Below are 16651 nucleotides of genomic sequence, written 5' to 3'. Positions count from 1 at the left end.
TCGGTCACAGCTCGACAATGGGCCTAGACAGGGCAGTGAAGCTTTCGCTATTAACCAGGGTCAACCAAAGTGAAATCACACCAATTTTTACCTTTCCTACTAGCCTGGCACGCCACCGTGTATGCCGACATTGCTTGATGCAACTAAAATTACAATTGTAATTACAATTCCAATTATTTAGTTAGTAAGCGAATATTTACAACTTTATACGGCCGATAAAACTACTATCCTCACTTCGAATATAGCTGTCTACTAATTTGCTGTTGCAATCGATGCCTCGCCTTTCGGACGAAATTGCGGCATTTTTGAATCTGTGCCTGCGGGTCCGGCGCGAACAGAACCTTTCTTAGTCAATGTCCTATATATATATATATATATATATATATATATATATATATATATATATATATATATATATATATATAGTAGTAACTGGATTTTTCAATGGGCCAAGCGTATTTAGGAAAATCAGAAGCACAACTTCGTGGTTATCTTAGGTTTATTATTTACCCAACAGTTTCGGTCGGTGGACCGACCTTTTATATATATATATATATATATATATATATAATCGTCACCATTCTCAAACGGCATCAAAATATTCTAGGCCAAAGTGAAAGACTTAGAATAATTTTCCCACAGCACTCCGCCTTGACGGCCGATTTTGTAGGTGTAAAGGGCAAGATATAATCCGGCGTAACGCGCGCGCGCGGCCGCGCGCGGCGCGGTTAAGCAACGCCGGTGAAAAGTGCACAATCGGCGTCCGGCGGAGTCCGGCGTGACGGCGTGCCCAGCTGCGTCTGGCGCTCTCAGCGCCGCAGGCGCGGAGGTAGAACATGTTTTATTATTGCGATAGCAATTATATGGACACTTCAACCGGATTTCTGCCGTCGGCGTCGCCGTCGCCGTGAGGTTCCGTATAGATAAAATCTTCGCCGCGCGCCGTGTGCCCCAGAGGCAGCTTGCGGGGACGCGCGCTATCACGGAGAGCGAACGCACTCAATCTCCCACGCGCAAGCAAGGAAGCGGAAAGCCAGCGCCGGAGGGAGCAGGGGGGGGGGGGGGGGCACTTCTATGCCAACAACCGCGCTCGTCGCTCGTCCGCACAGTCTCTTATCTCTCCCACGCGCAAGCAAGGAAGCGGGAAGCCAGCGCCGGAAGGAGCGGGGGGGGGGGGGGGGGCGCACTTCTACGCTGCCAACAACCGCGCTCGTCGTTCGTTCGACCGCACCGTCTCTTATCTCCACACGGCTCTGACCTTTATGCGCCGTGCATTCGCCGCTCAGTTTCGATTGAAGGGATAGACCGCACGTACCTTCGCCCGCTGCTGCGGCGTATATATGCGCTTGCTGCCAGCGTTTTGACAGTCGTTGTCTGCAGTCATTCAGTGTGATCTATTCATGTTTGTGCGCGCTCACACCACGCTTGTTCAATCAGTTAGTAATAGTCGGGCCACATTTTCCAACGCACGCTAAACATGCAAAGCTGCCCGGGTCGGCAGTGCAGCGCTACAGGTGTGTCCCTTCGCACGCGCTGCCCACGGGAAGCGCTTCTCATCAACACCACCGTTTCACACGCGCCTTTTCGTGGTCATCGAGTCTCTCTTCATGTCGGTCTACTTGCGCCGCAGCACACCTGCTTACTTAATCAGCTCATGTTTACTACAATTCATATTGCTACCAAAGCCGCTCACCTTACTTCGTATGACATTGCTGTGTTGCTATCGCATTCATCGCTTCGCCCTTAGGGCGCAACTGTGACATTTTTTTCACGCGGCTGCCGCTAGACCAGAATGCATTGCGCGCTGTAGGGGCAGTGGGCAGAAAGCAAAATGGCGGCTTGCGGCGCTCGTAGTGCAAGCGCGGCTGTGGCTTTTTTAACGTCCGTGGACGATAACAACGCAAGTGAGGATGTATGCACATGTTTCGCTTCCGCTTTTGACGTAGCCGACGCACTAGCACTAGGACTGCGATCTTCTTTGGCTGTCAGGACAAGTTAACGCCATGCCGTGAAGGCTGTCAAACAGCACACGGAGCGAGACCCGTGTATAAGGTATTTTTTGTGTTTGCGTATGTAAAAAATCACGATGTGCTTTCTTGTCGAACTTATGTTTATATTGTATGCATGACTGGCCCCTAGGCAACTATGTATGTTGGTTGTCTGAAATAAAGTGTCTTCTCTTGTCAAAAAAAAAAAAAAAAAGAAAAGCGCGCAACTCGGACGGCGCGGGCACATTCTGTCAGAAAGTGAGAATGCGCATGCGCCATGGATCGCGCGTTCGTGAAGTTGCGCTCCCACACACAGAGATGGCGCTAGCCTCGCGCGGCGTGCGCGCCGAACTGTAGAGGAGGCAAATTGCTTCCACAGGCTGGCGTGCCTGGCGCAGCGTATCCGACTTCGCCTGTCGCGGCTGGCCCGCCGAAAACGCTGGACTATATCTTGGCCTTAATAAAGCCGTTCACGCCTGGATGTCCGTCAACTGAGCTTGTAAATGAGAAACTGAAAGGAAGTCGAATCCACAAATAAAGCGAAGGAGCACATCCATCCAGAAGACCAAGACACTACTGATCGAAGCCATATGACCTTTGTTCTCTTGGCGTTTTTCTTGGTCTTTCGCGGTAATGCGGATGTTTTATTCCACAGTATGACATCAGGACGAAATATTTTACGTCGTTTAGAAATAGAGACGCCCTGTTGCCGTGCGAGTGGCCGGTTCGAAACCTTCATAGTCGCCCTTGACAGCCGCTTACACTGCAGGTATGGTTCATAGCGCCAAAAAGGCTGAACGCATTTCCAAGTCGAAAGAAATGCATCCAAACGCACAAGAAAGAGTTCGTCAGGGGTTATGCCTACCAGTGGCCGCCGTTTCTACTTTTGTGTAGCGTACGCAGACGTGAATGCGCCGAGGCTGATTTCCTTGCACGGGCAGACAATAGGCGGCATGTTTGCGCTTCCAGTGTTTTGTCTCGTGTACCTTTTCTATAAGACGCGGGCATAATAAAGTGCGATCTGACGCAGCCCGGCTGTACTGTGGGCTCTTTTCGCTTCATTATCGACCCGATTTGACGTCGCAGGGAAGCACTCCGCCTCGACGGCCGATTACCCGCTCGCTGTCGACGGTGCAGCCAATGGCAAGCTGTGTGAAGCGGCCGGCCTCAACCACAAGCGCCGGCGGCTGGGCGGTGACCAGGAGGAGAGCCTAGCGGACGAGCTGAGCATGTACTGCGGCCGCCTGCCGGTCCCTCCTGTCTACATGCCCGCAGCCGATCACCACCAGCGCGGTGCCCGCATCGGTGGGTGTGCGGCGGGATATTGGGAGACACACCCGACCTATTAGTGTGGGCCAGCAGTTGGGCAATAGCGGTCTAAGCCGAGCCATGCAGCGCAAATAACAGAACGGACAGAGATGAACCGACACCACACGAGCGGTACACTCACAATTGATTTATTGAAGTGCCATAGAAGATCAGAGAGAACGTACAGAACTATACGCATGCATGCAAGTTCAACACGGCAAAGAACGATAATGAAAGCAAACCTCGCTTGCAAATAGACAGACTTGTCACTTCCGCAATCCACGTCTATCGGTCCATTTGCGAATGTTTCTTTACTCTTTTGTTAGCCGTGTTGAACCTGTAGACACGGTTGAACACGAGCGGTTGAGAAATATGCCTGTTGCCTACGTTAAAAGAAAATCCCGGCATCTCACAGTGAACGTCGAGGTTAATGCGATTGGCATTGAAACAACGTAGCGAACACCGAAGCGCGTCCCACATGCAGCCGGGTCTCGCGCTTCCCTCGCTGCGCCACCTGGCCACGCTGTAGCGAATTAGTCCGCGCAGGGCGCGTGTGAATTCGGGTTGTACGATATGTATGACGCAGGTTCGGTTCCACCCAGCACCGGATTAAAGAGTGGCATAAGTTGGCATCCGAGATTCATTGATGCGGTCCTGCTTTGCACTTGCTTTGGACCAGTGCGTGGTGATGAAGGGGTTCACCATTGCTTCGGGCCGCCACGCCGTCGGAGAGCTTTAAGAACGGGGACACATGCTATGGCGAAAGAAAGAAAAAAGAAATAACGCCTCACAGATAAATTCAGAGTTTGTATAAGGCACGATTGTATATTGAATTACTACTAGCTTGTCAGTGTGTATAACAAAGAAGTATTGATTCCTCGCGAGAAATAGAGCCTGGTTCCGACCGCGATTCGGTGACTTCTTTCGGTCTTCGTGAACACATATCGAAGGGAAGAAATGTGATGCAAAGGTAACGTTCACTAAAAGAATGAGCACTAGAGTTTCATCGAGCACTAAGGCGGAAGCTTAATTGTAGTGAATGCGCTTGATCAGTTTCAAATATGCAGTTGTGTTGGGAATGATCAAGCTATAAAATATACGCTACTAACTTTGTGTTCGGCAAGCTTAGCACCGCTTGAGTTTTCCTGCTTTACTCTGAAAATTTGAATTTCTTAAGGACGATGCGCCCCACAGAAGCGACATGTGGAGCATTTTTGCACGAGGCAACTGCTATGCGACAGTCTTTGAGTTATGAAAACTGTTGTCCTTGGAGAGTCTGGCACTTGCTGGAAGAGAGGCTTCATAATATCTGCAAATGGCTATTTCAAGCGGCTCTATACTACCGTCGCAAACGTTGAGATCATCCTTGGAAAAGCAGACAGCTTGTATATAAGCGCGGGTAAGAAGAGAAGGCCGACGCAAAACGGTGGCATATATATTACGAGATCACGTCCGCCACTCTTATCCAAGCTGCAATCAACAAGTACTGCGGGCACCAAATGGAAAATAGCCTCTTCAATCAGATAGAGCGCCCTGGGTCTGCTGTCATCACACCGGTATGTGAGACACGCATGCAAAAAGCGAAAAGAAAGCACTGGGGCAGACAAGTAGATCAATACTTAAAGAACAAAATACCAGTGCCTATCATGCCGTATGTTCAACGCTTTCCCATAAGCTTTAAAAAGTCACAGGCCTGCGCGGCACCCGCATCACAGTCACAGCGTAAGCTCGTTGAGCGGCGCAAGAGTAACTCCAATTTCGGCACCACGCACAACAAGGTCTTCGCGGCAAAGTGTCTTCGCCGCGATTATGACGAGAACGATCTGAGCTGTCCGACCGGCGTCGACGGCGAGCTGCGGCTTGCAATGCTCTCTGCACAGCAGGTTGCTGAGCCCGATGATGCCTCGTTGTATCCGCGCACGTAGCTCTACGATTCGCTTGTTCAGCAGCGGTTCATACCTTGCTAGGAGACGCCATAACGTGTACCGAAGAGGTACCCAGAATACGTAACGCACATCTAACATCGGGATAGCGTTGATTGCGCGCCTCGTCTGAATCGCATCGCGTCTGAATCGCATGTCGTCGCACGCCGCGGTTGCAGGCACGTTTACTAGATGGCGCCACCATTCTGGCAGAGGCTCGAGGGCGCGTATAAAGGGAGTTTTTGTTCTGCCTGATAGCAAGCGCTTGCGTGGCTCAGTGAAATGCGTGCGATGGCCGAAGCATGGGGCGGCTGTGAATTGTCCATTTTTGCACGTGCCACTATTTGTAACGATTTTCTCGCCGCGAAAATTATGTTTCTTCTGCAGGCACTGCATTGCACACGTAAGCACATTCAGAAATTTCACCGCATCTTTGCCACGTTTATCGGGTGCTCTACGTGGGAGCGAACATCAAGGGCAAATTTGTTTCGTCGAGTAAAGAGAGGTGGTCTATCGTTGTGCCACTTGTTTCTTCAGCAAGTTGTATCGCGTTTCATATTGCTAAGAGACGAAAGAGACCCGTTTCTATGTTGTTTTTTTCAAACCACGTTAGCAGGTGTTATACCCGATTTTTTTTTTTTTTTGCATCATCGGCCATTGGCCCTCGTTACACAATGTCACGGTTCTTGCGCGAAGTTATTACGTCCTACCGGTTCCTCAGAGCAAGATTTTCACTTGAGTACCTCTCCAATGTAAAAAGAAAGCGTCTTATGAAGGATCTTGTGGAGAGTGTGTTCTCTGTACCATTGTATAGGTTAATGTTTCACGAAGGGCGTGGGCAAGACGTACTCAAGAGGGTTAAAAATATGCAGATACCAGCAAACGTTAAAACTTTTTTCTTCAAGCTTCACACGGGAACCTTGCCGGTTAAAACGTGGTTAGAAGAAAAAGGCATTTATGCGCCGTGGGGTAGCAGATGCTTTCTGTGCAACAAAGCTGAAACTATTGAACATGTTTTTATTGACTGTAATAATGCTATATTCTTTTGGGATATATTACAGAGAACTTTAAAGATAGACCTACCCCTCAATCCACATGGCATTCGTTTTCTACCGCCTGAACGCGATTTTGAACAGATGGACGTTATCTTCTTACTCGGGCTGCACGCAGTCTGGCGTTCTATGTTGGCATATAGACACTGTGATGTTAAAGGCCGATCTGTGCATGATTATTTGGTTGAAATGGTTGTGAAAGTACGGGATGTGTACAAAACGACTGACTGTCATGAAGATGTGATATCAATGTGGGATGCTTTAGCACATATAAAACGAGTGTGATCTGACAAACTCCTGTTCAGGCTTGTAGCCAAGCTGGAAATAAAGAAAAAAAAAAAAGCTTGCGTGGCTCAGTGGTAAGGTATCCGACTCCCACGCAACGGGCCTGGGTTCGATCCTGGCAGAGAGCGGGTACTTTTTTTTTCGCATTTCCGGCGATAGCGCTTACGGAACGGCGGCGGCCGCATCATCGCGAGCAGAAACGGCTATTGGAATGAGCCCATAACAGCTTACGCTGTAAAAGTAGCCAGCAGACAGTGTTCTCCGCTCCCGACAAGCTTTCAAAAGGATGCAAGGCTATAAAAAAAATCGGGAAACGGCCACAATTTTCCACTAACCACAAAAGCAAGTTTGCCACGTGCTCTTCAGATGCCACTTTAAGCTGTGAAAAGATATACATTGGACAAAGTGGGCAGTGCTTCAATGACAGAACAAGACAACATAAAAATTTGGAGGACGCTTAAGCTTCGCCTTTAAGTGTGGAACGTGACAGCATTCAAAGATCCCTGAATGCTTGTCACGCTTCCCGGTAACTGCAGCTTTCTTTTTTCTCCAGCTTCGCCTCTGCGCGCCGCCACCGTTTTACGCTGCCGAGGAGGCGAGCGCCATCTGGATGGGGGCTTCGCAAATAACCTACCGAGCGCGTCCGCTGTTATGGTAGAAATGCTGGAAAAGGGGTTTGTGCTTGAGTTTCCTCGTAATGGAATTTTGTTTTCTCGTACATTCAAATTACAATCCGACGGTATCATGTATGTAGTTGTATTTAAGTCGTACACTACGATTTTTCTGACGGATTTTACTTTGAGAAATTCAATTTTTGTTCACAAACCCCTTGCGCCACGTGGAGGGCCTGTGTGGTCGGGGTGGTTCGGGATGAATTTCTCCGCCACAGATTCCACGGCAGTGATGCCAGCTCTAGGGATTTATGTATGTATGTATGTATGTATTTATTTATTATTGCGATAGCAATTATATGGACACTCAAAAGCAGATTTCTGCCGTCGGCGTCGCCGTGAGGTTCCGTATGACGTCAATGGAGATGAAATCGTCGCCGCGCGCCGCTGAACGCTGTATGTGCGAGTGAAAGGGCGCGAGGGACGCGCGCTTTCACGGGGAGTGAACGCACGGCGGAGAACAAACGCGCGTTCTGCGCTGTGCTACAGTGTAGCTGTGCTCCCTTAAGGGCTGCAGAAGTAGGCGTCTCTTTCCTCCTCTACAATCACCATATATGTAGAGTAAACGTACCTTCTTCCGACGTGCGAAAGGCTGTGGGGGAGGGGGGGGAGGGGCAGGGAAGGGAGGCGACGTTTAGCTGCGGCACCAAGTGCCTATTTATATGAGAGGCTCCGGCAACAGTCACCAACGCCGCACGCATTTTGAGCGAACGCGGGCAAAACGCCGGCGGCGTCGACAGCAGTTCTGCGTGTTGCCGGTGCTGCTGCATGTCCAAGTTTATACAGCTGATAAAGCTGCTATCATTACTCCGTATAGCTCTCTTCAAATTTGCTATCGCAATTGATGCTTCGCCTTTCAGGTGAAACTGTGACAACTTTTTATTTTTATTTGTTCATTTATCTATTTATTCAGTTACCTCACACGCGTGAGGTAACTGAATAAATAGTAGTGCGCGAGTGTAGGATACAGGGAATTAGCAAAAAGAGTACAAAAGAGTACATTGTTAGCGGGTAATCATGAAAGAACAAATATCTAACAATATAAATAACACGATAAATGAAACAAAACGCCTGTGTGAAATAGCAAAAAATGAGTACCAAGAAATTGTACAAATGGTAAAGGTGACAGAACAAGTCTAACAATGTTAACGCAATACAAAAAAAAGTATTGGTTCGGCCAAAGATACGCTGGAAACTGACATTATTATGCAGATGCGAGATGCACGAGTGAGCGGCAGGGCGGAGGGGCGCATGCTATCGATTATTTTGTGAAATAGACAAAGGAATGCTATGGTTCTTCGTGATTCAACAGATCAGAGGGATAAAGATGACAATGCTAGTCACGCCGGAGTCGCGCTGATAATTTCTGACAATGATTTCCAGGAATAACAAAAAAGACGGACCTGCCTACCTTGGCCTTGAAGCAAGCAGCTCTCGATTGCTTGCACACTTTCTACTCTGACCGAATGCACATATATACGGATGGCTTTTCCACTCAGACCAGCTCCACCGGCGCAGTGGTTATACCATCAAGATCAATGAGGATCACATACAATACTTCTCACGTGACATCATCGACCGCTTCGGAGCTTGTTGCCCTCCGAGGTGCCATTGATTATATTAACCAACCGGCTAATCGGTGGGCAATATGTAATTCAAAGGCGGCCCTACAATGTCTTTCGTCAGCTCTTCGTCGCGGGTCCTACGAACAACTCGTCTCGGAGATACGAGAAATGCACCACCATACGATCGCAAAAGGACACGACGTCGTGTTTCAGTGGCTGCCGGGTCATTGCGGTATTTCCGGCAACGACATCGCCGACGAAGCTGCTAGGAAAGCACACGAAGGAGCAAATCTTGTTTCTGTGCCTTTATCGAGGATTGACGCAGCCCAACACCTAAGAAAGCTAGCGCACAGTATGACATTGGAGAAGTGGCATACAACTGAATTCACCTACCATTGGTTGCATTCTCTCGACCCATCTATGTAGCTGCGGCTGTTGCCTGGATTTCCGCGAAATGAGGAAACAATGCTGTACCGCTTACGCTTGGGTGTTGCATTCACCAATGCTTACACCTGTTTGATTGGAATGGCTGATAGCGCCGAGTGTAATGCCTGCGGTGTCGATGAGACTATAGAACACCTACTATGCTACTGCCCATCTTTTCAAAACGAAAGACATGACCTCTGCAACGTTCTCAATAGGCTAGATAGAAGACCGTTCACCTTGAGCAAGATCTTGGGACCATAGCCTCGAATATCACAGCAGCAAAAGGCCACAAAAGCGCTGCTGCGATTTTTGAAAACTACAGGACTGAGTGACCGTCTATGGGATCCGGACTGATTGATCATCAGTGATAGAACAGAGATCTGTTGCAACGTTGGCGATATCAACAGCGGACTTTCTAATCTTCTCTTAATCTCTCTCTCTCCTTTTCCCTTCCCCCACTGTAGGGTAGCCTGTAGGCAATCCAGGGCGTCGTCGATGCGTGGTAGGGGATAAACATCCTTGCTGGTAATCTTGTTGAGTCGGCGGTAATCGACGCAAAACCTGATTGAGCCATCCTTTTTCCGCACCAGCACGACCGGAGACGCCAAAGGACTGTGGCAGGGCTGGATCACACCTCGTTTCAGCATGTCGTCAACGTGTTCGTCAATGACACGGCGTTCGGCTGCGGAAACACGGTATGGACGTTGGCGCAGTGAAGCATGGTGACCGGTGTCAATACGGTGAACAACCGCTGACGTGCGCCCCGAGGAAGGTTGGCCGAGGTCGAAAGAAGCACGGAAACTTTCAAGAAGTTGAACAACTTCACTGCGTTGAGCGGGCGTAAGCGCGTCGTCGACGGTATGCAAGAAAACATCGGGCGAACGCGAGGCTGGTGCGGTAGCAGAAGGGACGGCACCGATAGGCAGTGGCGACCTATCGGAAGGTAGGTCAAATGGACTAATGACGTCAACAGTGTCGAGACGCCCCACACATTCACCGTGTAAGAGAGTTGAAGGACAGGGAAATGGATTGCACGCATAAATGGCAGCTGAACCATCGGTGAGTGTGACGACTGCAAACGGGAGTAGAAGGTTCCGTCGACGCGCGCAGTCTTCAGATGGTGCAAAAAGACCTGTCGTGGCGGGGGCAGAGTCACAAGAGACGGGCACCAAGGCGGCAGAAAAAGAATAGATAATGACGTCAGCGGTGACGACCACTTTAGGAGAACGGTTCGGGAGGTCGACGGTAGTGTCACGGATCGGAGACAAAGCCAGTTGCGCGCGAGCGCAGTCGACAACAGCATGATGTGCGGAAAGGAAGTCCCAGCCCAGAATAACGTATGCGATGCACGGCATAGAACGACGAATTCTACAAAATATAGTTCATCCTGAATCATAACACGAGCGGTACATGCGGCCGAAGGCTTGACTTGCTGCGAACTTGCCGTGCGTAGGGAAATATCTGGTACAGGAATCGTCACTTTCTTGAGTTTGCGGCAGAGGTCTTCACTTATTACAGGAACGGCAGCCCCTCTATCAACAAGAGCTGTTGTCGTGACGCTTTCGACAAATACTGCGATTTCGTTAGTATGAGAAAGATGAGGCCTTGAAAATTTCGACGATGGCGCAGTTCTTGCCTCGGGAAATGCGGCTGTCAGTTTTCCTCCGGACCAGAGCTGGAACGGCGAAGTATGGGTGAAAGGGAACGGCGGCGAGGAGAAGGAGACCGACGAGAGTTGAAGGCGGCGCGACGAGAATGCGAGTCCGAGGGATAAGGGATAGAACGATGCGATGGCTCTTGGGGAAGGTAGCCGAGGTTCGGCGCGTTACGACGGAAAAATGTCAGTTTCGCCCTAAGGGCGAAGCAATGAATGCGATAGCAACACAGCAATGTCATACGAAGTAAGGTGAGCGGCCTTGGTAGCAATATGAATTGTAGTAAACATGAGCTGATTAAGTAAGCAGGTGTGCTGCGGCGTAAGTAGACCGACATGAAGAGAGACTCTATGACCACGAGAAGGCGCGTGTGAAACGGTGGTGTTGATGAGAAGCGCTTACCGTGGGCAGCGCGTGCGAAGAGACACACCTGTAGTGCTGCACTGCCGATCTGGGCAGCATTGCATGTGTAGCGTGCGTTGGAAAATGTGGCCCGACTATTACTAACTGAATGAACAAGCGTGGTGTGAGCGCGCACAAACATGAATAGATCACACTGAATGACTGCAGCCAACGACTGTCAAAACGCTGGCAGCAAGCGCATATATACGCCGCAGCAGCGGGCGAAGGTACGTGCGGTCTATCCCTTCAACGGAAACTGAGCGGCGAATGCACGGCGCATAAAGGTCAGAGCCGTGTGGAGGTAAGAGACGGTGCGGTTGAACGAACGACGAGCGCGGTTGTTGGCAGCGTAGAATTGCCCCCCCCCCCCCCCCCCGCTCCCTCCGGCGCTGGCTTCCCGCTTCCTTGCTTGCGCGTCGGAGAGATAAGAGACTGTGCGGACGAGCGACGAGCGCGGTTGTTGGCAGAGAAGTGCCCCCCCCCCCCCCTGCTCCCTCCGGCGCTGGCTTTCCGCTTCCTTGCTTGCGCGTGGGAGACTGAGTGCGTTCGCTCTCCGTGATAGCGCGCGTCGCCGCACGCTTCCGTTGGGGCATACGGCGCGCGGCGAAGATTTTATCTATACGGAACCTCACGGCGACGGCGACGGCGACGCCGACGGCAGAAATCCGGTTGAAGTGTCCATATAATTGCTATCGCAATAATAAAGTCCATGGCGGCGACAGAAACGCGCAACATGTCCCGGAATACCGCATGCGTAACAGATAGGGCGGTTGTCCGGAGTACGCCAAGGGTTAAGAGAAGGTCCGGAAGGCGATAAGGGCACGTGAACCGGGCGTACCGGAAGTGGCCACGAGTAGAAACTAGCGGCGGTTCTGGAGGTAGTAGGCATCGGTCGTGGAGGAGGTCGGTTGAGAGCGGCAGCGTAAGTCAGATGTGCAGTCACAGGCGGCGGTGGAGAGGGAGGTGGGAGTGCCTCAGAAACTTGTGCTTTGATCACACGACGGAGCGACGGTTCTAGTGTGGAGAGAGAGAATAAACATCTTTAATGTGTTTACAGAATTACAATTACAAGAAGGAATTACAACAGATGATTGAGGACCTTCATCGAGAAAGTGCAAGAATTGGGTTGAAGATGAATATGCAGAAGACAAAGATAATGTTCAATAGCCTGGCAAGGGAACAAGAATTCAGGATCGCCAGTCAGCCTCTAGAATCTGTAAAGGAATATGTTTATCTAGGTCAATTACTCACAGGGGACCCTGATCATGAGAAAGAAATTTACAGAAGCATAAAATTAGGTTGGAGTGCATACGGCAGGCATTGCCAAATCCTGACTGGGAGCTTACCACTGTCGTTGAAAAGAAAAGTGTACAATCATTGCATTCTACCGGTGCTAACATACGGGGCAGAAACTTGGAGGTTAACAAAGAAGCTCGAGAACAAGTTAAGGACCGCACAAAGAGCAATGGAATGAAAAATCTTAGGAGTAACGTTAAGAGACAGGAAGAGAGCGGTGTGGATCAGAGAACAAACGGGGGTAGACGATATTCTAGTTGACATTAAACGGAAGAAATGGAGCTGGGCAGGCCATGTAATGCGTAGGATGGATAACCGGTGGTCCATTAGGGTTACAGAATGGATACCAAGAGAAGGGAAGCGCAGTCGAGGACGGCAGAAAGTCAGGTGGGATGATGAGGTTAGGAAATTCGCAGGTGCAAGTTGGAATACGCTAGCGCAAGACAGGGGTAATTGGAGATCGCAGGGAGAGGCCTTCGTCCTGCAGTGGACATAAATATAGGCTGATGATGAATGTGTAAATGCAGCTTTGGAGAGGCGTCCTCATTCCAGAATGCCTTGAGCTCGGGCCGCGTCCTGGGCCGTCGCAATCAGCCGCTGCTGATCTTCGAGGTCGGAGCTGGCCAAGGAAGCAGGTTCAGCAACACACGCCACAAGAGATAGCTGGCGAGCCACTTCTTCCCGAATGTATTGCTGAATCTGCGGCAGCAAGCCGGAGTGATCAGCGCTAAGACATCCAGGCTCCAAGGCCGAGAGGTCGCGGATTGCAAACTGGTGCGACGGGTGTAAAGCTTCGACGAGCTGCTCAAGCAGCTCGTCGAAGCTTTGACAGGGCTCAATTACTTGTGCAACTGTCGTAGGGTTCTTTGCCACGAGCAATTCGAAGGCATCGTTGTCTATGCCTTTCATAATATGCCTTATCTTATCGGCCTCGGTCATGGACGCATTCACGCGTTTACAGAGGTCGATGACGTCCTCAATGTAGCTCGTGAAGGTTTCACCGCTTTGTTGAGCGCGACCACGCAAACGGTGTTCAGCACGGAGTCTGCGCACAGCGGGACGGCCGAAGACCGAAGTGAGGGTCTCGGTGAAAGCGGACCAGGTTGTAAACTCGGATTCGTGGTTTCTAAACCACAGATTTTCCACATCAGTCAGATAAAAGATGGCGTTGGTCAGCTTGTCGCGGTCAGCCCACTTGTTATGCGCGTTAACGCGGTCATACTCTGCAAGCCAGTCCTCCACGTCGTGACCGTCGGTGCCGCTGATGATGGCAGGGTCGCGCTGACGTACCGCACTAGAACACACGACAGCCGGCGGGGCGGGAGCGAATTGCGAAGGGCCGGCGTCATCGGTCATTGTGGCCGCAGATGGCAACGTACGGCTGCGGAGCTCCAGGTCGGGGCAGATGTTACCCCAGCACTTCCACCAAAGGTCACGGGATGTTCTTGTAAGTCCACAGGGCGTCTGACCGAAGTACAAGACGACGGAGCAGTCTCAGCTGGACACCGATCGAGCGCGCACTACTAGTTCGTCAACTTCCTCTGTCACACTTCACCGTGCCGGACCGATAATCTCCAGTACAATATATATATATATATATATATATATATATATATATATATATATATATATAGACGTCTCTGTTGGCACGACGTTTATTCGGCCCGAGTACTCGGGAGCGAACCAGCAAAAGCCCACACCCGATGATGATGATCACACATAACTGAAGATGAGGATCGAGCAACGTAAAATGATGATGATAATATACAGATGAAGAAGACGTGCGTAATAAATCCCCCCCCCCCCCCCACGTGGAAGCGGCCATCCTGGCCGCAGGTCAGGGTGACGAAGAACGCCGCGTCAAGGGTTTCATGCGGGAGACATGAACGACCTCGGTGCTGCGACAACTGTGGTCTGTTGCGGCGACAACAGGAGTCACGCGATAATTGACGGGCGATGTCTGCTCCAGTACTATGTAGGGCCCGATGAATCGCGGCTGGAACATTGTCGCACAAAGCAGACGTGCGAAGCGGCGTCAATAGAAGTATTTCCTCACCAGGTCGGAAAGACACAACGCGATGGAAGGTGTCGTAAATGATCTTCCGGTCTTGTTGTCTGGCCGCTGTGTTTACGCGAGCACGCTGGCGGCGCTGGGCGAGTCGTGAAACGAATTCTTCGCTAGACGATGCAGATGGATTGACAGGAGAATTGAAGAAAGAAACGTCTAGAAGGGAAGTAGGCGACCGTCCGTAAACTAGGTAAAATGGCGAGTAGCCGGTGGTACGCTGAACGGCAGTGTTGTAGGCGAAAGTGACAAATGGTAGAAGCTTGTCCCAATTCTTGTCATCAGGCTGAATATATACGGCGATCATGTCGGCAAGCGTGCGATGAAATCGCTCTGTCAAACCGTTAGTTCGTGGATGGTAACTCGACGCTGTTTTGTGGGTGGTACCAGAGGCACGCAGGACTTCGTTTAAAAGTTGCGAAAGAAAGACCTTTCCACGGTCGCTTAGCAGTACCCGAGGAGCACCATGGCGCAGAATTATAGCTTGAAGGACGAAGTCGGCAACCTCCGAAGCTGAGCCATTGATCACTGATGTTGTCTCAGCGTAGCGCGTCAGGTGGTCGACGGCGGTCACTATCCACCGATTGCCAGCTGCAGTAACAGGAAGGGGCTCGTAAAGGTCGATGCCAACAACCTCAAATGGTGCGGTAGCACACGGAATAGGCAGTAATTCTCCGGCAGGAGCAGAGGTTGGGAGTTTGCGACGCTGACACGGAGAATAGGAACCGACGTATCTCCCCACACTAGTAGAAAGGCCAGGCCAATAGTAACGGCTTCGTATGCGATCGTAGGTCTTGTGGAAACCGAGATGGTCAGCAGTCATGTCATCGTGGAATGCTTCGAGGGCATGAGCTCGAAGAGAGCGCGGTAGAACGGGCACCCAGCGTTGACCGTCAAGGTAGTAAATGCGTCGTTACAGCACGCCATTGTCCAGCTTGAATTGTGCGAGTTGGTGTCGAAGCCGCGCGTTAGGTGGGCGAGAAGCGCCAGAGAGATGGTCTATCATACGCCGACAATATGGGTCAGCCCGTTGGCGAGATGCAAATGTTTGATCGTCGTCCTGAGAAAGGTGGTCTATTGAGGTAAGAAAGGAAATCGGCGTAGAAGTGACATCCGAAGAGCTGCTTTGCGACGCAGTTGCCGAGGTGTCGAGTGGGTGCGCAGGAAGCGGGCAACGAGAAAGAGCGTCAGCGTCTTTGTGTTTTTTGCCTGACTTATGAATAATGTCAAAGTCATATGAGATGTCGTATCCCCGACGCTCGTCCTGCTGGCGCTTGCGGCAGAAACGTGAAATATGGCCGCGATAGCCGCAGTAATAGCACGTGGGACCTGACGGACGCCATGGCGGATAGTACAGGGGGCTAGATGCTCCGGGATTCAGTGCAGTCAAATGGGCCGATGAAAGCTCGGGCGGCATCGACGAGATGTTTACGGGAGGCGCGGCAGCAACCGACGCGTACGTGGGTAGCTGCACCGTGGAGTTGGCGTTGCCTGGAGGCGTGGCAGCAACTTCCGCGTACGTTGGTAGGGGACGAGAGACGGAGGGTTGCACGCGCGTGGAGCAGGTCAAGGACGCCAGTTCATCCCTGATGATGTCACGCAAGGCCGTGCTAGAAGGCGCACTGGGGCACCCCGACGGTGACGACAAGCCCATAGATTGTTATTCTTCGCGTATTATAGCTCGTATCATGACACGCAGATGTGGGTCCGCCGTAGAAAAATAGTCGCCAACGTCCGGCTGAAGGCGAACAGACTCAAGTTCGTCCAGTCGCTCGCACCTTGTGACGATGTCAGTGATTGTAGTGGGGTTCTTGATGGCAAGGACGTTGAAGGCGACTGATCTAATGCCTTTCAGAACGTGGCGCACTTTGACTCTGACATAGATGGACTCACACGGCGGCAAAGCGCAAGAACATCCTCGATATACGATGTGTAAGACTCGCCTGGCTGCTGTTGGCGAGTATCGAGGGTTTTCTTTGCGATGGTAGAACGAACAGCCGGTGTACCAAATACTTG

At 50.9% G+C, this 16651-nt stretch overlaps 1 protein-coding gene across 2 annotated transcripts in view; it reads left to right on the top strand.

Annotated features, from left to right (window-relative positions):
- LOC119433651 (uncharacterized) overlaps positions 1-16651 on the top strand; it is a 276033-nt gene that overhangs the window by 121773 nt on the left and 137609 nt on the right. For both annotated transcript variants that reach the window (XM_049658812.1, XM_037700905.2), the window contains exon 2: positions 3075-3293. In XM_049658812.1, the coding sequence (XP_049514769.1) occupies positions 3075-3293 (219 nt within the window). The remainder of the gene's footprint in view (positions 1-3074; positions 3294-16651) is intronic.

Source organism: Dermacentor silvarum, chromosome 11, assembly GCF_013339745.2.
Source record: "Dermacentor silvarum isolate Dsil-2018 chromosome 11, BIME_Dsil_1.4, whole genome shotgun sequence".
NCBI lineage: Eukaryota > Metazoa > Arthropoda > Arachnida > Ixodida > Ixodidae > Dermacentor > Dermacentor silvarum.
Note: the sequence above shows the minus strand (reverse complement) of the source record. Positions and strands in the feature narration are given on the sequence as shown.